The sequence below is a fragment of the Agelaius phoeniceus genome, chromosome 11 (genome assembly GCF_051311805.1).
Source record: "Agelaius phoeniceus isolate bAgePho1 chromosome 11, bAgePho1.hap1, whole genome shotgun sequence".
Lineage (NCBI taxonomy): Eukaryota > Metazoa > Chordata > Aves > Passeriformes > Icteridae > Agelaius > Agelaius phoeniceus.
Window position 1 is genome coordinate 1,579,618 of NC_135275.1, and position 17,026 is coordinate 1,596,643.

The 17,026-nt window shown below is 45.8% G+C and overlaps 1 protein-coding gene across 2 annotated transcripts in view; it reads right to left on the reverse strand.

Moving 5' to 3' along the window:
- FBLN2 (fibulin 2) overlaps window positions 1–17,026 on the reverse strand; it is a 95,459-nt gene that overhangs the window by 28,536 nt on the left and 49,897 nt on the right. For both annotated transcript variants that reach the window (XM_054640199.2, XM_077184746.1), the window contains exons 3-4: window positions 6,180–6,291; window positions 3,493–3,622 (exon numbers count right to left, since the gene is read on the reverse strand). In XM_054640199.2, the coding sequence (XP_054496174.2) occupies window positions 3,493–3,622; window positions 6,180–6,291 (242 nt within the window). The remainder of the gene's footprint in view (window positions 1–3,492; window positions 3,623–6,179; window positions 6,292–17,026) is intronic.

The following is a 17,026-nucleotide window of genomic DNA, read 5'->3' on the forward strand; positions in this document are numbered from 1 at the left end:
CTGGCTGTGCTGGACAGCATCCTGCTGGGACTGACTGGAGGGAGGCCAGGCTGTCTTTGATGAGCTCGAGCCTCTTCTTTCCTTCCTCAGAGTACCTGAACAGCAGCCTTGCTGACATGTTCATCTCCCACCTCTTGCAGTTTGCTCTGCTGCAGGTGGCAGGCAAAACCTGTGTGCTGCTTTACTCAGTCCCAGACAAATCTACTGCACAGTCAGGCCACAAAAGGACATCAGATAAATGATACCAAACTCAAAAAGTCCACACTGTGAATGCACAGTGGATACCTAACCAAGCTGGGAAGCTGAGGAGCTGAATCTGCTGCAGAGACAACAGGGGTCACACCTGAGCTGGAGATGCCTTTGTGGATTTGAATTTAAGTGTCCTCTCACCCCTAATTTATTTATTTATTTGTTCGTGTATTTTAGCTATAAATACCATGTTTCACTGCCAGAAAAGCACAGAGTCTCTTTCCCTCTGCAGCTCCTTTGAGAGTCACCCACTCACTCAGAGTTTGCAGCCACACTGGAGGAGCCTCCCTGAGCCCAGAGAGGAGACTCCAGCCTGTTCAAACATTCACCCTGTGTAAGGGGGTCAGACACAGGAAATGAGGGGCAGGATTCGAGCTGGCAGCAGGAGCTCCAGGGACAGAGCAGTTGCCAGGAGGGAGATCCCTGAGCTGGGAAGGCTCAAAGAGAAGCAGTGTTCTAAGGAGCATGGAAATGAGGAGGGATCACTTCCCATCATTAGAAATCCTAGGTGGGCATTCCCATTAATCCAGAGCCTGTCTCCTGCAGGGAGATGCATCCACTGCCAGCTCAATGCTCAGGAACTCTTCTCTTGAGCCCCTTTTTTCAGGACAGCACTGGGGTTTTGTGAGCACTTCACACTCAGTGCACAGCCTGGCATGTTCAGCCAGCACTGATGGCTGCAGCTTACATTTTATGGCCCTGCTTCCTAATCTGAGAAATCCCCAAACACCATAAACAGCAGACATTACTCACATCTGCAAATATGCACAGCCATAAGGAGCTCCCTTCACATGCCCAAATACATTTGTGAAAAATTATTTACACTATAGGCCTTGAAGAGGATGAATTATTTTGCACACTAAATAGGCTTAAATTATCTTTTCAAATGAATATTAAAAAAAAAACCAAAAAAACCAAAAACCAAAACCCCTAGCAATAATGAATTGTGGTCATGCTAGAAAAGAGAAAATTCCTCTTGCCATCCTCCCCAAATCCAGAACCCTCAAATTTATGAAAACAAATTATCTTTCTTTGTCTTTTGTTTTAGCCCAGTTTTGTCACCTTTAATATGCAAAAGAGAAGTTCAAGATAATACATGTTTTTACTGAATTACTGTAAAATGTGCAATATATGCCTTGAAGACCCCAGCTTCTTTCAGTCATACTTTGATTAACAATTTATCCCATGTGCAGGCATGACAGGGAGTATTAAATCAGTCATACATCTTTAGGCACACATATTTTCCAGGTGAACAAAACTGTCTCATTTTCCAGTGGAAAAACTTGTTCTCTGAAAAGTTCCTTCTAAAATGAAAAAATTGGAATGCCTTGACTTTCTGTAAGCTGCTTTTCGAACTTCCCAGGAATTCTATAACTGATTTAATAGCAAATAAGATTGCAATTGAGAAATCCACCTTGAGAACCATTCTTTGGTTCACAGCTTTCTGCATTCCCCTCAAAACTATTAGCTGGAATTCTGCATAATTGGATTTACCATGGTGGAGTCTCCATCCACTAGGAAAAATCCCTAAGCCTGTGCTTTTGGTGTAAAGAGTAAATAACAATTAAAGCACCCAAAGATTAGGTTGATTTAGCACAGGCTGAACTCCTGGATCTGAAAAACCAGCACTGCCACATTCACCTTAAAGCAAAAGGTGCAAACATCTAAAACGCCTAAAGACCTGCAAATGTTTGTAACCTGGAGATAAAACCCTGACTTTTGGCAAGACAGAGTAAATATCTTGCTGGGTTTTGAGGCAATTAATGAACCTTTCCATGTTCCAGACAAACTTTTTTGATTTATGCCACTGGATTTCCTAAGAGCAGACAGATCAGGGGAAACACCACTATGGACTGTCAGCATCTTCTGCCAGATCCCCTCTGAAACAATGTTTAACTACAATAAAATTAGAAAACCTTTCTTGTAATACAAAGCATTAAAAAGCAGTACAAAGCTGGATTATTTTGTATTACAGCAGTACATACTGCAATGTTAAAGTAATACGAAGTCTCAACAGTCTCAATATTTATTGATTTTTTTCAAGCAGTAACTGCAATGACTCAAGAGCTAAACGAGCTAAATAGGTGAGCAAAGCTGTTCAGTAATTTTACTGTCTCAGATGGTTTATCTTAAAAGAAAAATCCTACTGGAACTGGCATGAGGAACCATTCCATGAGAGTATTTTGTCACTGGTTTCAGCTCAGCCAGGAATGATGGAGCTCTCCCTCCCCACCTCTGCCTGAGGAATGGCATGTGTAATCAGGTTGACTCCACAGCCTGGCTCTGCCTGGCATGCAAACAACCCCTGGAGAAAACCTAAGAATAACAGTTCTGTCACATTTCAGACATATTAATGTCTTCTCCTGAATGCACAAATTCTCCTTTTACTCTAATGATAGACTTCAGACCCAAATTAGCAATGGTTCTGAAGATGACAAATCAGCACAGCTAATTAACCCTTAAACCCTGCAGTGGATGTCCACATTCCCTGCTTTTCCAGGGAACAATTATCTGGGAGAATCTGCGATGTAAAAGAAAAGATAGAACTAATCGGGTTCCTGCTGAGTCCAGGAAGCTGCACTTAAGCTGAGCTATAGCTATGTAAATTATGATCAGAGGGAAATGAATTCTGAAAGGCACTGTTCTGGTGAAAACAGGACAAGTGAGCTGCTGAATCTTCAAACTGGTTTAAATTGGTTTGGCTCCAGTGGTTCTCATAAAGCAAATCTCATTTATCTAAGCAGAGGCTGTGGCTCAGGATTTGTGATTTGTGCTGTCCATTAACAGTTTGCCTTTATTTATGAACAAAAGCTTCCATCATCATCTAAATGCTTGTTCATCTAGTCCAGCATTGTGCAGAACTGGGAAAGGGGGCTACAATTCAACACTGGAGCCAAGCAAAGCGCCCAGTAATGGCTTTCACATTATATCTTCAATTAAGTTTTGCCCCATCATTTTCTAAATTCTTCTACACTATAGATATAAAAACTAAAAGGGACTTTTCACCTACTTCCAAAGCGAGGAAGCAAAAGCAATACAGCCAGTTAGGTCTACAAAATGGAGATGGAAATTAATTCAAAACAACATTACCGCAAAGTTTTAAAAGGGGCTGCAAACTGAAATGCAAACAGCACCATTTCACTGCCACATTCCTGCAAGTTCATCTTTTCTGTGCCCCACAGGAATGCAGGAACAGATCCCTGCTGAGGCAGGAGGACCTTACACACCCACAGAGGAGCTCACCTTGTAGGAGGAGCCCGCGCAGGGGTCGCTGTCCTCGGGGCCACACGTGTCCCCCTCCTTGGCGGCCACCATCCCGGCCAGGCAGCTGTTCTCCCTCACCGTGGACACGCAGCACTGCTTCTGGGCAATCCTGCAAGGGCCAGGGGCACTGTCACACAGCCCAGGAATACTGTCACACAGCCCAGGGACAGGCACACAGCCCAGGGCACTGTAACACAGCCCAGGGACACTGTCACACAGCCCAGGGACACTGTCACACAGCCCAGGGATACTGTCACACAGCCCAGGGACAGGCACACAGCCCAGGGCACTGTCACACAGCCCAGGGCACTGTCACACAGCCCAGGGATACTGTCACACAGCCCAGGGACAGGCACTGTCACACAGCCCAGGGCACTGTCACACAGCCCAGGGACAGGCACTGTCACACAGCCCAGGGATACTGTCACACAGCCCAGGAATACTGTCACACAGCCCAGGGACAGGCACACAGCCCAGGGCACTGTCACACAGCCCAGGGCACTGTCACACAGCCCAGGGACACTGTCACACAGCCCAGGGATACTGTCACACAGCCCAGGGACAGGCACTGTCACACAGCCCAGGGACAGGCACCACTGTCACACAGCCCAGGGACACTGTCATACAGCCCAGGGACAGGCACTGTCACACAGCCCAGGGACACTGTCATACAGCCCAGGGCACTGTCACACAGCCCAGGGACACTGTCACACAGCCCAGGGACAGGCACTGTCACACAGCCCAGGGACACTGTCACACAGCCCAGGGACACTGTCACACAGCCCAGGGACAGGCACTGTCACACAGCCCAGGGACACTGTCACACAGCCTAGGGACAGGCACTGTCACACAGCCCAGGGATACTGTCATACAGCCCAGGGACAGGCACTGTCACACAGCCCAGGGCACTGTCACACAGCCCAGGGACACTGTCACACAGCCTAGGGACAGGCACTGTCACACAGCCCAGGGATACTGTCACACAGCCCAGGGATACTGTCACACAGCCCAGGGACAGGCACTGTCACACAGCCCAGGGACACTGTCACACAGCCTAGGGACAGGCACTGTCACATAGCCCAGGGACACTGTCACACAGCCCAGGGACAGGCACCACCGTCACACAGCCCAGGGACACTGTCATACAGCCCAGGGACACTGTCATACAGCCCAGGGACAGGCACTGTCACACAGCCCAGGGGCAGGGCTCTCTGACACCCCTGCAAATGTCACAGTGCCACCTCAACTACCCCACTCGGAACGCCTAAACATGTGCAGAGAACGATCCTGGCAGAACAGGAACTGATTTTTTTAATGAGTATCTACTCTGTATCTATCCCCTGGATCCCTGGAAGTGTCCAAGTCCAGGCTGGACAGGGCTTCAAGCAGCCTGGGATAGTGGAAGGTGTCCCTGCCCATGGCAGGGGGTGGATGAGCTTCCAGCCCTTCCAACCCAAACCAGACCGGGATTTTACAATCTTTGGGCAGTGATTTGAGCTGGAGCAGACTCCTGGGAGCTGCAGGAATTGCAGGGTTCCAGCACAGGTAGTGCCCTGGGGCTGGAGAGGGGCAGGGTCACCGGCTCTCCTCACTGGCACAGTTCCCAGGGCCAGCAGCAAGATTTTGTCCTTGCTTTCCAGGCTCTGAGGCCACATACCTGAATACTTTTGTACATAAAACATTTTCTTTAGACGTAATATTTATGGGCAGTCTTAAATCTTTAAAACAGGGACACAACTGAAATTTTACAAGTAAGACAATTCAACCCCTGATGTCTTACTCCTTTTAATCCCAGTAGGTTCACAGGGACTGAAATATTTAGGATCTGGCTTTTTCATCTACAGCCAGCCTCAGATGTGCAGGTGCAACTCATTCATGTACTGGATTTGCACTTACTTAGGCCGAGGCTGGAATTTTTAATCTGCCTTTACTTCACAGACAATTGGGATGTGTCAGTTATTTCAGCCAGATCCCAGCAGGAAGGACTTCAATCTCCCAGTAACTTCAGAAAGGTGCAATGATACTAAATTTGATAAAAGGAATTATGCCAAAGTTTTTCACTGCTCTAAATGATGGGATCAGTCTTCGAAAATGTGAGTCTGGAGTGAGTTTGTCTCCACCTCCCCAAGGGCTGCTCCAGGCTCGTGGGCAGGGAGAGGGATGAACTGCAGCTGGTCCAGGTTACCTGCACCCATCCCTGTCCTCCTGCTGTGCAGAGGGAACCTGGCTCCCTCTCAGAGCAGGTGCTGCTGACACCAGCAGCAGGATCAGGGTATGGTCCCACTCCAGCAGAACCAGGGGCACTCACAGAGCAATGAACACATCCCCTAACACAGGGATAATCACCGCACTCAGCACTTGCCAGCTCTGCCCTCCCACTGAACTGCAACTCCACAGACGGGCGGAAAACAGGAAATAAAAATCTGTGCTCTGCTCGTGGGACAGACAAAAAGAAACCTTAAAAAGCTTTTGTCTAGATTAGATTTGGGCAAATGGAGGGGGAAATCCTGGCTTCTAATTAGCCATGAATATTGCCAGCCCACAAATAATTCAGACAATGAATGACACTGTTTCCAGTCTCCTGGACATCCCATGAAGTACATTTGATTTCTTTTCAAGGGCGACTCTTTATGCTTACTGAAAATGTTCAGTTTTACCTTACGTACCTGCAAATATCACCATCCATGCCACTTACAGGGATTTCTGTGCACTCCCCGTTGTCTATAGCCCACTGCTGGCCAGCTCCACAGCAGCTCTCAATCAACTCCTTTGTGGAACCTGTACAAAGCATACACACAGATTTTTTTAGATTATTTTGTATGGAATGGATTTGGTTTAACTTTGCTTCTTAATTGAGAAAATCTTAAAAATAACAATTGTTCAGGGTGAGGTTTTCCCCTTTATTTCCACATTTTGTTATAAGGAAAAAAAATAAAGAGACAACTGATACCTAAAACATCTTGACATAACTGATCACCTGGTGACGTCCTTCAGGGAGGAATAACAGAAGGAAATTAAGACTTCTAAATGTTATAAATTACATAAATGGTTTGAAGGACATTCTATGTTTGACAACTCTGAGCAAAATCCTTGAAAAATCATGCTTGGCCACTTGGTGCAAGTTGATTTAGTCATTATGCTGCTGTAACAGTGCTCTCACTACACAGACTGGGTTAGCATAGAGTGCCTCAGCCTTGCATGGTTCAGCTGGCTTAAAAATACAGTGAAAAGGGTCTGGGAGCCATAACTCAGACTGTTACACTGGCACTAAGATGCAGTAAGAGAGGTGGACATGGAGAATGCTGCTCTAGCTCCCACATTTGATTCTGTGGTTTTGCACCCAAGATGTAAATGTGCAGTTGCAGTGAAATGGGATTTGCTGGATCCTCTACACCTACTGCGTAGACTTGGGGCACTTTGTTCTCTTCGAGCCTTGGGGGAGGAACAGCCCAAACCAGACCTGCAGGTGCAGGGGGTTAATGACCAAAGCCATTTGTGTCTCCCCACCTGCCCAGCTCCTGCTCACACACGGGGCAGTGGCACCACAACAATCTGCACATGGCCCCCAGGCTATGCAATGGTCTCATTTTATACAACACATTAACAGCTTTAAAATATACTTGAGTCCTGAGAGCTCTATTAGGTGTAAGAGTTGCTCTGTGACATTGGAGGGTTGATCTATGCAGTTAAACTGGCAGGAAATATATCCAGTACTAGATAATTACCACACATTGCTATAAAACAGTGAAATTTTAACATAGTTCTAATTCACCCCCCCGGTGGAAACTCCATTCATTTTACCAAGTGCTGAAATACATTTGTTGCTCTTGCTGGAACATGAGAATAGAGCAGAATTTAACTATCTACATTGCAGTAATCTACATGATTTATAATTCAACTAAAAGTGAGTTACTCATTCCTCACTGAAGATTCAATATCAGCTTGCTCTACTGAAGTGCCATACTATTAAACAGTCATATTTGCAAAATATATTGCCTTTGCTGTGATCTTATGAATAATTAAACCCAGAATGAAGTTATCATAAAATAAACAACCTACTGCTTTTTATCTTCATCAGGAATTTAAAAGAACCTTGAATAACTCATAATAGGACTCACAGACATTAGCATAGATTTATGATATTTTAATTCTCCATTAGGGAGAACAAATATATACAACTAAATACATGCACAGGACTGGGGATCACAGAGCTTCTATGGTGGATAGAGATTTTCAGCTCTGCGTGTAACAGACTTTGAAATACAAAAACAATCAAAGAGAGCTTTGTTTATTTGGGGCTTCCATGATATAAGCAGATTTAGAAGCAGATTTGCATCTGCTTATGGAAAACAAAGTAATTTTGTTTGAGAACTCTGTAATCCTGGTTTGTTTTTTTATATATACTGTGTGAATCTTTAAAGATAAAGTCATTTCACAACCCACCTGCTAATAGATAATTTGCTATTTATAGATGTCTTCACTAGGGAAAAAAAAAGTGAAGGCTGCACTAGAAAACAGCAGCAGTTTCCTCACTTGTTTGCAATTCAGAAACTCACCTTCTGTAATTACCACTCTGCATCAGTCTAAAGACATGAACTACAGAACTTTTTGGCCTGATCGCAAAAACTGGTGTATTGTCTTTTAAAGACACTTAGAAGTCAATTCAAATATTTTAAATAACACTTCTCCCTCCGAGAGTTTTAACCCTTCCCTGTCTGTGCTTTAAAGTTGTCTCAGTGCCTGATCCAACCCTGAGCAGCAGCCGGATGGCCTCAGGCTGACCCAGGGACACATCCAGGTTTTCCATGGTCACACAAAATCCACACAGCTTTTACAGGTTAAGAATTTCAGCTACAAACATCTGCTGTAGGTGGGTGTATTTTAAAAAGTTTAGTTGAAGTTCAAACTGAGAAAAACACACAGTTAAAGGCTACTAAATTATTTCCTGCCACTGTGACAGTGAACCTTAAGTTTGTTAAAGGAGCAAAGGAGACAAAGTGGATTTTCATAAACTTTCCTCCCCTTTTTCCTTCCCGGTGTTCACAAATTATGTTTCCAGAGTGATAAATCATCAGCCAGCTCTAGAAGGTCAAGAAGGGATAGAGTATCTCAGTTTCTTGCCAGAGCTTTCTTGATACTGAAGTTTTCCTGATTTCAGCTTCACCTGAATTTCCACTCAGACCATTTCACACCTTTAACACCTCCAATTTGCTTCCTCCCATTCTCACTTCGGGTCTGCAGCTCTGCAGAGCATTTGCATCGATTGAATACCTCCTGTTATGCAAATGCCCATTCTTGGAGCCAGCACTCCTGACTGAGCTGTCAGCAGCTTTATCCATCACTCCCTTCTAAGCGGTTCTTGTGTCTCAGTAGAAAGACAGACAAACCTTAAGACATCAGCACTTCCTCACTGAGCCTGATAAAGCGCTGGCACAGGTTCCCAGAGCAGCCCTGGCTGCCCCTGGATCCCTGGCAGTGCCCAAGGCCAGGCTGGACAGGGCTTGGAGCAGCCTAGGACAGTGGGAGGTGTCCCTGCCGTGGCAGGGGTGGCACTGGGTGGGCTTTAAATCCCTTTGCACACAAACTGTTCTGTGAGTCTGCGACTCCTCACATGATGGGAGCAGCAAGGACTGACCCACCACACCAACCAACCCACCCAAGCCTCCAACGCACAAGTGGACAATTAATTCCCTTTCCCCTAAAATTACTCCAGGAGCCATGACATTGAGGAGTCTCAGACAGCAACTTCAACTACAGAGAGACCCAAGTGAGGCAGACACAGTGCAGGGGCCTGGACAGAATCACTTGCCTTCAGGCAGAGGTGAAGTTCAAAACTGGTATTAACACCAGCACCAATTATCTATAAGCCAGGGAAAGGCAGAGCACTGCAGGAACCACCAGGAGGATCAGGGTGTCGGGCAGGGCATGCCAGCCCCAGGCACCCACCTCTCTTCCCTGCTGGCTTTAATTCCAGCTGTTAATTGCTGGATCAGCACTCACACGGGAGAGAGGCAAAGGTCATACCACCAAAACTGAGCTGAGCTCCTGCTGTTATAATGGGACTTCCTATTCCATTCCTACACCTGAAGAAAGTAGTTTATCTTCCCCAAATCTATAGTATTTACACTTGCACCCAGCACATACACTTAACAAGAACTGGAGAAAAATAAGTTGTACTTCCTTATCAAATACCTGCCTGAAAACATAAAGCAATATATTATGAAAAATAATGACAAAAACCTCACAGGATAACTTGGGGGAGTTCTTAAAATACTAAAAAATAACTGTTTCCAGTGGGTCTTTTTTTCTGCTCCAATCTCTTCACCATTTAAAGCTCTAATAAATATATAATAAAGCACTGTGGCTTTACCCCTTAACAGGTTGTCATTTCCTATCTTATCAACAGCCTGAGAGGCTTTATTAAACTCCCTCCTTGAATTTCACAATCTAGGTGTGCACTGTAACATGTTCTCAACTTGGTTTATCTGGGATGGCTGGGAAGACGTTTTAATGAGTAAGGTAAAGAGGAGAAGAACATTTATCTTGGCAAAGACAGGGGAGGGGAGAATGACAGCACAGCCCCAAAGCCAGCTGCTTTCACTCCAAACTGAGCTATCACTTACGTCATTGGGGCTGGTTAAGCTCTCCCAGGACCTGTTCCCAGATAAATGAGCAGAGGGTTTTACTCTGTGCAGGTTCCCGCAGGCTCCTCCAAGTGCCTCAGTGCTCAGGACGTGTCTGACTCTAAATCTCCCTGAAATGAGGGCAGGGCTGGAGTGTTTCCATGACCAAACCACAGTTAGCTCACTGCTCAGGATGGGGCATTAACCCACGTGCTCTCCTCAGCCTTTGAGGCTTCTCTCCTTGGAAATGATGGAAAAGCAGATTGCAGAAGAAATACAGGCTGAGCTGAGCACTCAGCACACACCTCTTGGAGTCAGTTCAGTGCCTAATCCTTTTCCACCATGCTCTTCAATTCCTGCCTGCCATGCCATCACCACAGCAGTGCAAGGGAGGTCCATCACACTTGGAGCAACCTGCCTTCATTTTAAACCTCATGCAGCAAAGTGTTTTTCTGTGCTCTCCTCCATCCTCTGAAGGTACCCACGTCTCTTAGGGAATCCATCCCACCACTCATCCAGGACAAGTTCCTGTTATATTGCCTTCACTCTTTGGGAAGCATCTGCTTTCTATTTCAACATGAAAACATTCTGTTTCCTACATTATTCTTTTTTTCATAAATTCCTTATGCTGGCTTGCTTGGCAAAACATAGAGAGCTGTGTCTGCCCCAAGGCACAATGAAAACCGGATAACCCAAGCTGAATGTTCATTTTACTGTGCACCATACAGTGGAGACATACATCAACATGGCCTCAGCCAGGCTTGTTTGGCAGATTTTGTTCAAAGTGTCAATGAATAGCAACCTAATACTCCCTCTGGCTTTAGTTCTGGGTAATCCTTGTAAGTCAAAACTTGTATTACCTGTGGCAGAGGCCAGATAATTTAGACAATGTTTGGTCTTTAAGGTTTCCATGACAGCATCCTTTATTAGATCCAGGTTGAAAGAAGGGGGGGGGGGGGGAAACACAACTAAATAAATTCTTTAACCCTTTTCACCAGCTACAAACCCAAGCAATTCTTCTGCCTGCCTTGCAGAATGTGTCTCATTTTGCTGTATCCTTCTGCCACGGAGTTTGAAGCAGAACAGTTCATGCACAATCATCCTTCCATCAGTTACAATGATAACTCAGAGCAGGCAGAATGTTTCTTGCCCTTCAGCCCAGTCTTGGCTGTATTTTCCCCCTCAACCCTCCTTCCCCAGATATTGCACAGAGCATATTTATGCTGGCTATTAACTTTCAAAAGAGCTGAGGCTTTGGAAAGCCTGGTTCCGATTATCCTTGTAATTCCTGTCTGAAGAATTTTATCTTGGGGAGACCAAGCTCTTTGCATGATCTGTTTTGTGGCTAGGTAGGCTCCTTTCTCCAAAGCACTTCCACCAGCCCTGTTTAATTTTAAAGTTAAAATTCGGAGGAGTAGTGTTTATCAGGGAATGTAGTCAGGGATTGCCTGTCAAAGCACTTGGGAAAATCAGGCAGGATCACTAAAACTGCTGCAACTCAAACACTGAGTAAGCCAAGCACTTCCACGATGTTCTTAACCAATTACAAACTGAACTGAGGTTGTAATGGTAACTAAATTACAAAAACCAAAATTCCTTTGTCTTAAAAAATATAAAGGCAAACAAATATAAAGAAGCAAATAGATGTGTTTGTAAGGCCTTCCTTTAGTATATATGTTCCCCTTATCTACAGAAAAAAATGCATTCATTTCACCATTACCCATTCACACCCCCACACTGCAGTGTTAGGAACAGCTATCCATTAAGACACGTTTCTGCTTGAAATTTTAAAAGTTTAGCAGTGAAAAAGGTCTTTGTTCTGGACTGAGAGCATTGATCAAGGACAAGCCAAGTTACTGTGCCATTTTAAAGCCCAATTGCCTAAAACCACTACAAATACTTTAATCATGCAATCCATATAAATATGTTATTCATTCTCACACCAAGCACATGGGAATTGTATTTTTGTTGGAAGCCTGAAGGAGGACTGTACATTTATATCTGAACCACATCTGACTTGCTGTGGCACAGACTGCACTGTGCACACCCTGGCAGGGCTAACATGGGATAGGGAACTGCTCACGGATGCTCTATGAAGCCGACCCCAAAGGTCAAACATCCTTCAGGTTGCTGTTGTGAGCCTTTAGGGTTTTGAGTTTTGTAAATCTGGCAACTGAAAAGAAAATCCCCAGCACCTGCCCAATGCTCAGTCTGCTTCCACCAGTTCAGCACACACAGAACAGGCTAAAAAATACACAGCCTCATTGCCCCCAGGAGAACCCATCAGAAATTGTTCACAAAGTCTCAAATCCATTCAGGAGGGGGAAGCCAAGATTTTCATTTTCCTCATGACCAATTCACCCAAAGTAGAAAAAGTGTAAAATTCATCCGAGTGAACTGAGTGTTCATCTCTGTTCAGAACACCACTGAAAACGGGGCAGATTCACCCCCTGACCCAGCTCAGCTGCTGGTGTCAGCTTGTTTGCTCTGCCACATTGCTCAGCACAGCTTTCAGCCGCAGCACCAGCCTGCACACCTGGAGAAGGTAAGAACAGAGAGGAAAGGACATGACAGCAGCAGTCAGTGACCTGAACAGCCCCAGGAGTGCTCCTGACCAAGTATGTGCCCTCCAGCTCCGTTTGGCTGAGGGCTGTTGACAAAAGGATTCTGAATAGCAGAGGAAGGAAACCTCTGAGTTTCACCGAGTTTCTAATTAGTGAGCAGGGATGCTTAAACTGAACAGAAGAGCTGTTGTAGAGCTCCATCTCCTTATTTGGGAGCCCTCCAGGATTCCTTGCTAGTCCTTGTCAGGTTTATAATCATAAATTACATTGTTCCTTATTTGACGATGATGTTCTGAAGAGATCTCTCATTTCCTCAGGCTTTCCTTTATGAAGTTTTGTAATCAGGGTTTGGGCAAGAATTTCAGCAGTATTGATTGTGGCCCAGGGCATTTCCTGGATTAATGACAAGCTGGAAGAGCTGATGGCTCCCGGTTCTGCCTTGATGCAGTAACCCAAGGAGGTTTAAACTCTCAAGGTTGCACCCAGCGCCAGAGCAGTTATTGTGAAGGAATTTCAGTGGGACACTTAAGTCAACAGCAAGGAAACAAACCTCCTTTCATCCCTTACAGAAGTAGGAGGAAATACTAATTTGAATGGGCTGATAATGATGTTTAGATTGTTCCAGGGGAATTTAACAGCCCTAGCAGGAAGCACAGCAGGAAATCTCTCCTTTGCCATGCAGCATGCCTCAACCACAGATGTTTGGAAAGAAGGGGGTTTAGTTCCCTAAGAAAGTAATGGTTTAGGGTAGAAATTAGGCAAATGGAGTTTTTAACTTCTAAATGAAGCACCTTGTTTGATGCTGTTAGTGTGGTTTCACACAGCAGGGATTGGGTGAACCATTTTGCTAATTCCCACTTCAGACTTTGCCTCCAGCTCAGACTGCCCAGGGTGCAGCTCAGTGTAACCCCACAACACACCAAGAGAAACACATTCACATGAACTGTTCAATTCCCAAAGTCCTTTCTCCCGGTGAAAGATCTACACCACTCAGATCACACACAAAATTCCTACTATTTGTTCCAATTCTATCTTCCCAATTAAAAGTAGTGAGTCCCTCAGGTGGGTGTTCATCAGGATAAAGGACACTCCTGGAATACCTGCCAGCACTGCTAGTGGAATCACTTTCAAACAAGGCAACATTCTAAAATAATTGTAAGCTATGTCAGAAGTGGCTGTTTCCACCTAAAGCTGGGGTTTGACCCCATGTCCAGGGAAGCCGACAGGCACTGCCTGCTCCTTTATCAGAAATTCAAGCACAAAGCCCTTGAATGCAGAATCACAGAATCCTTAAGGTTTCTGTGGAAAAGACCTGAGATCAAGTCCAGCCATCAGGCCAGCACCACCACCACTAAACCATGTCCCATGTGCTGCATCCATGCCTGTTTTGGAACACTTCCATGGACAGGGATTCCACCACTGCCCTGGGCAGCATTTTCCAATGCCTGACAACACTCTCCATCAAGAAATTTTTTCCCTAATATCCAATCCAAACCTCCGTGGCACAGCTTGAGGCCATTTCCCCTTGTCCTGTCCCTTGCTCCCTGGGAGCAGAGCCCGACCCCTCCTGTCACAGAATTGTGGAGAAACAGAAGGTTCTTTCTGAGCTTTCTTTTCTCCAGGCTGAGCAACTCCTGTTCAGCCTGGGTTGTTTATACATAGAGTAAATACAAACATATTAATATTTAGGCCAGTCCTTAGTGCAGCAGCACTGATGGAGCTCAGGCAGTGCTGATGGCCACTGCTGGCCCCAGCCCCGCCGAGGCACAGCAAGAACGGGAGGGACAGTGATTCCTGCAGGGAACAGCCAACAAGCAACAGCTGCATGTACAAAGCATGAAACAATCAGGAGGATGCTGTGGACAGATCAGCATTTCAGCCTGTTATGGATCAGTATTTCAGCCTGTATCTGTCTCTACAGAAGCTGTTCCAGCTGCAAGGACAGCCCCAGTCCCTCTCCCACCACTGCAGCCAACACAAGCACGGCTGCAAGGACACAGCTGGCATCGGGCTCTGCTCACATTCCTCCTGCTGCTCTTGAGCAGCCAGAGACAGACAAATCTGCTCTGGGGCAGGTTCCACACCCCACATGCACAACCTAAAAGAGCCACAAGCTAAACCACAGCTGCAGCTCCATCTCCTGCAGTGCACTCTGGCTCACATTTCCTACTTGGACAACACAGGCTGCAGCCACTTGTAAAGGAATTTACATTCCCAATCACATTCCAGTTTGGAATCAGAGATGAAGAGAGAGAAAAGGCACTGACTTGTGAAAAGCTCCAACTATGTGATTTAAATGTGTTTTGGAGCATTTGGGATAAGGCAGCAAATTCTAATGAAGGGTGGAGGAGTCTTCATCTCTCCCACAAAGACTCATTACTGTTACTTTCTGCAAGAGACACCTAAAACAGAGTAAAGGAAAATATGAGAAGAGGCAGAACTTCACATACCACTTCATCAATGCTTTTCCAAAAAACCCCAGTCTTTATTACTTGTGTGTAAATAAGTAGAGTGCACTTCTCAGTTTCTCTCTTTTTCAATATTTAACCACACGCCAGAAACATCCATTCCCACACAGCACTTGTGCAAATTATAAGTCAATGTTCAAAATATCAGGATGGCTGAATTTTGAAGGTTTTTACCCAGGTTAGAAACAGCTCGTGATGAGAGTAAAGCCTTAGTGCTGCCCAGGGGCTGGTGAAAATAAGATCCATATGAGGCCCTTTGTGGTGACGCAGCAACAAGAAAGGAACAAAGTGTCTGGATACTTAAAGGGAGACAAGTCTGGACATTGCTGGAAAAAGACAATAACTTGCTGAGTCATCAGCCAGGAGAAGGGACAGAAGTGGTTGGAACCCTGGGCTCTGGGTGCCTGAGAGGGTTTGGAGCACCACCAAGTTTTGCACACCCACACACACAAGCACAACACTGAGGAAGGCCAGAATACTTCACATTTTTCTCAGAATTTAATTCAGTAACACAAGAAAGGTCTTTCCTAAATTACTCCATAGAAAGAGGTCTGTTTTAAACTACTCCGTAGAAGCAGGACCCTGCATACTATTTGCTCTCTCCAGCAATTGTTACAATTTTGACTTCTTGCTGCAGAGATCTATTTTGTTTTTACTTGGGTTCAGCAGTTACACCTTTCTCTGCTGTGTCTGCAACCACAAATGGATGTGAAATGGATCTTTAAAAGCAAGATACAACACTGGGGAGCACTGACAAGCAAACCCATAGATCTCAGTAAAGTGCCAGTGGCATCCCCTCATTTTCCTCATCAGATGCAGTTTCTTCCTATTAACCTCCCAAAAGTCCTCTTGTCCTGAGAACTGGCTCTGACAAAGCCAGCAGCACATCCTGCACATCCCAAATGGGACCCTGGAGGCAGGAAAGGACACTAGTTCCTCTGGGAAGTACCCTCCTTACCAGGCTCCAGGTCACATTTACACCCACTAAGCCTCATCTCAAAACCCAACCCCTGCCAGGGGAAATCCTCTCTTACCTCAGAAAAACTCAAACCCTTTGAGACTTCAGGGAGGAAAGTGCTGCACTGCAGACGAGCTCTGGCACGATGGGCTGTCCCTGACAGCCAGCAGCTGCCCCAGCCTCCCTGCCCCATCACCCCTGAACTGCCCAGAGCCCAGTGGGAAGCACTGGGGGACACGTGTGGGGTGCCATGGGACAGGAGAGCACGTTCTGGGCACCAGCCAGACCCCTCCCTGCAAGGAATGAAGCTTTCCTCATCAGGGGACAGGGTCACCTTTAAACTTCAGCTTCTCCCAGCCAACAAACACTGGTGCTGAACTGTCAGCTGTTTCCCAATCTCTGCAAGACATCAGCTTTCACATGGAACACAGCCACACAGTGGGGAGAGGTGAGGGACTGCTCCCCTCCACTACAGAGCTGGAAACACAGCTCACAAGGAGTGGAGGGAAGGTGAGGTGTAAATGGTGATGGCAGTGTATCAACACATATCCCTGTGGTGTCTGCAAACCAAAACAAAAGCCCAAAACCCTTCTCACATCAGACAGGTGACTCCTTGTAACAACTTGAAGTAAAATCTCAACATGTTCAACATATTAATGCTCTGGAAGGCCACTGACCCAACCAGCACAAGCTGTAGGTATCTAAGATACATTTTGGTTTGAAGGATTTTCCACTCCTTCCCATAGATAAGACAAAGCTTTCTGAGCTTTGTGGCTCTGATGCTCAGCACAAGGTCATGGGAGAAGGTTTTCTGTAACAGCAGCACAGTTAAAGGCTGAAGTTGCCAGGCAGGGGCAGCTCCAGAGCTGTGGGACAAGAGCTGGGAGCTGCACTCCCTTC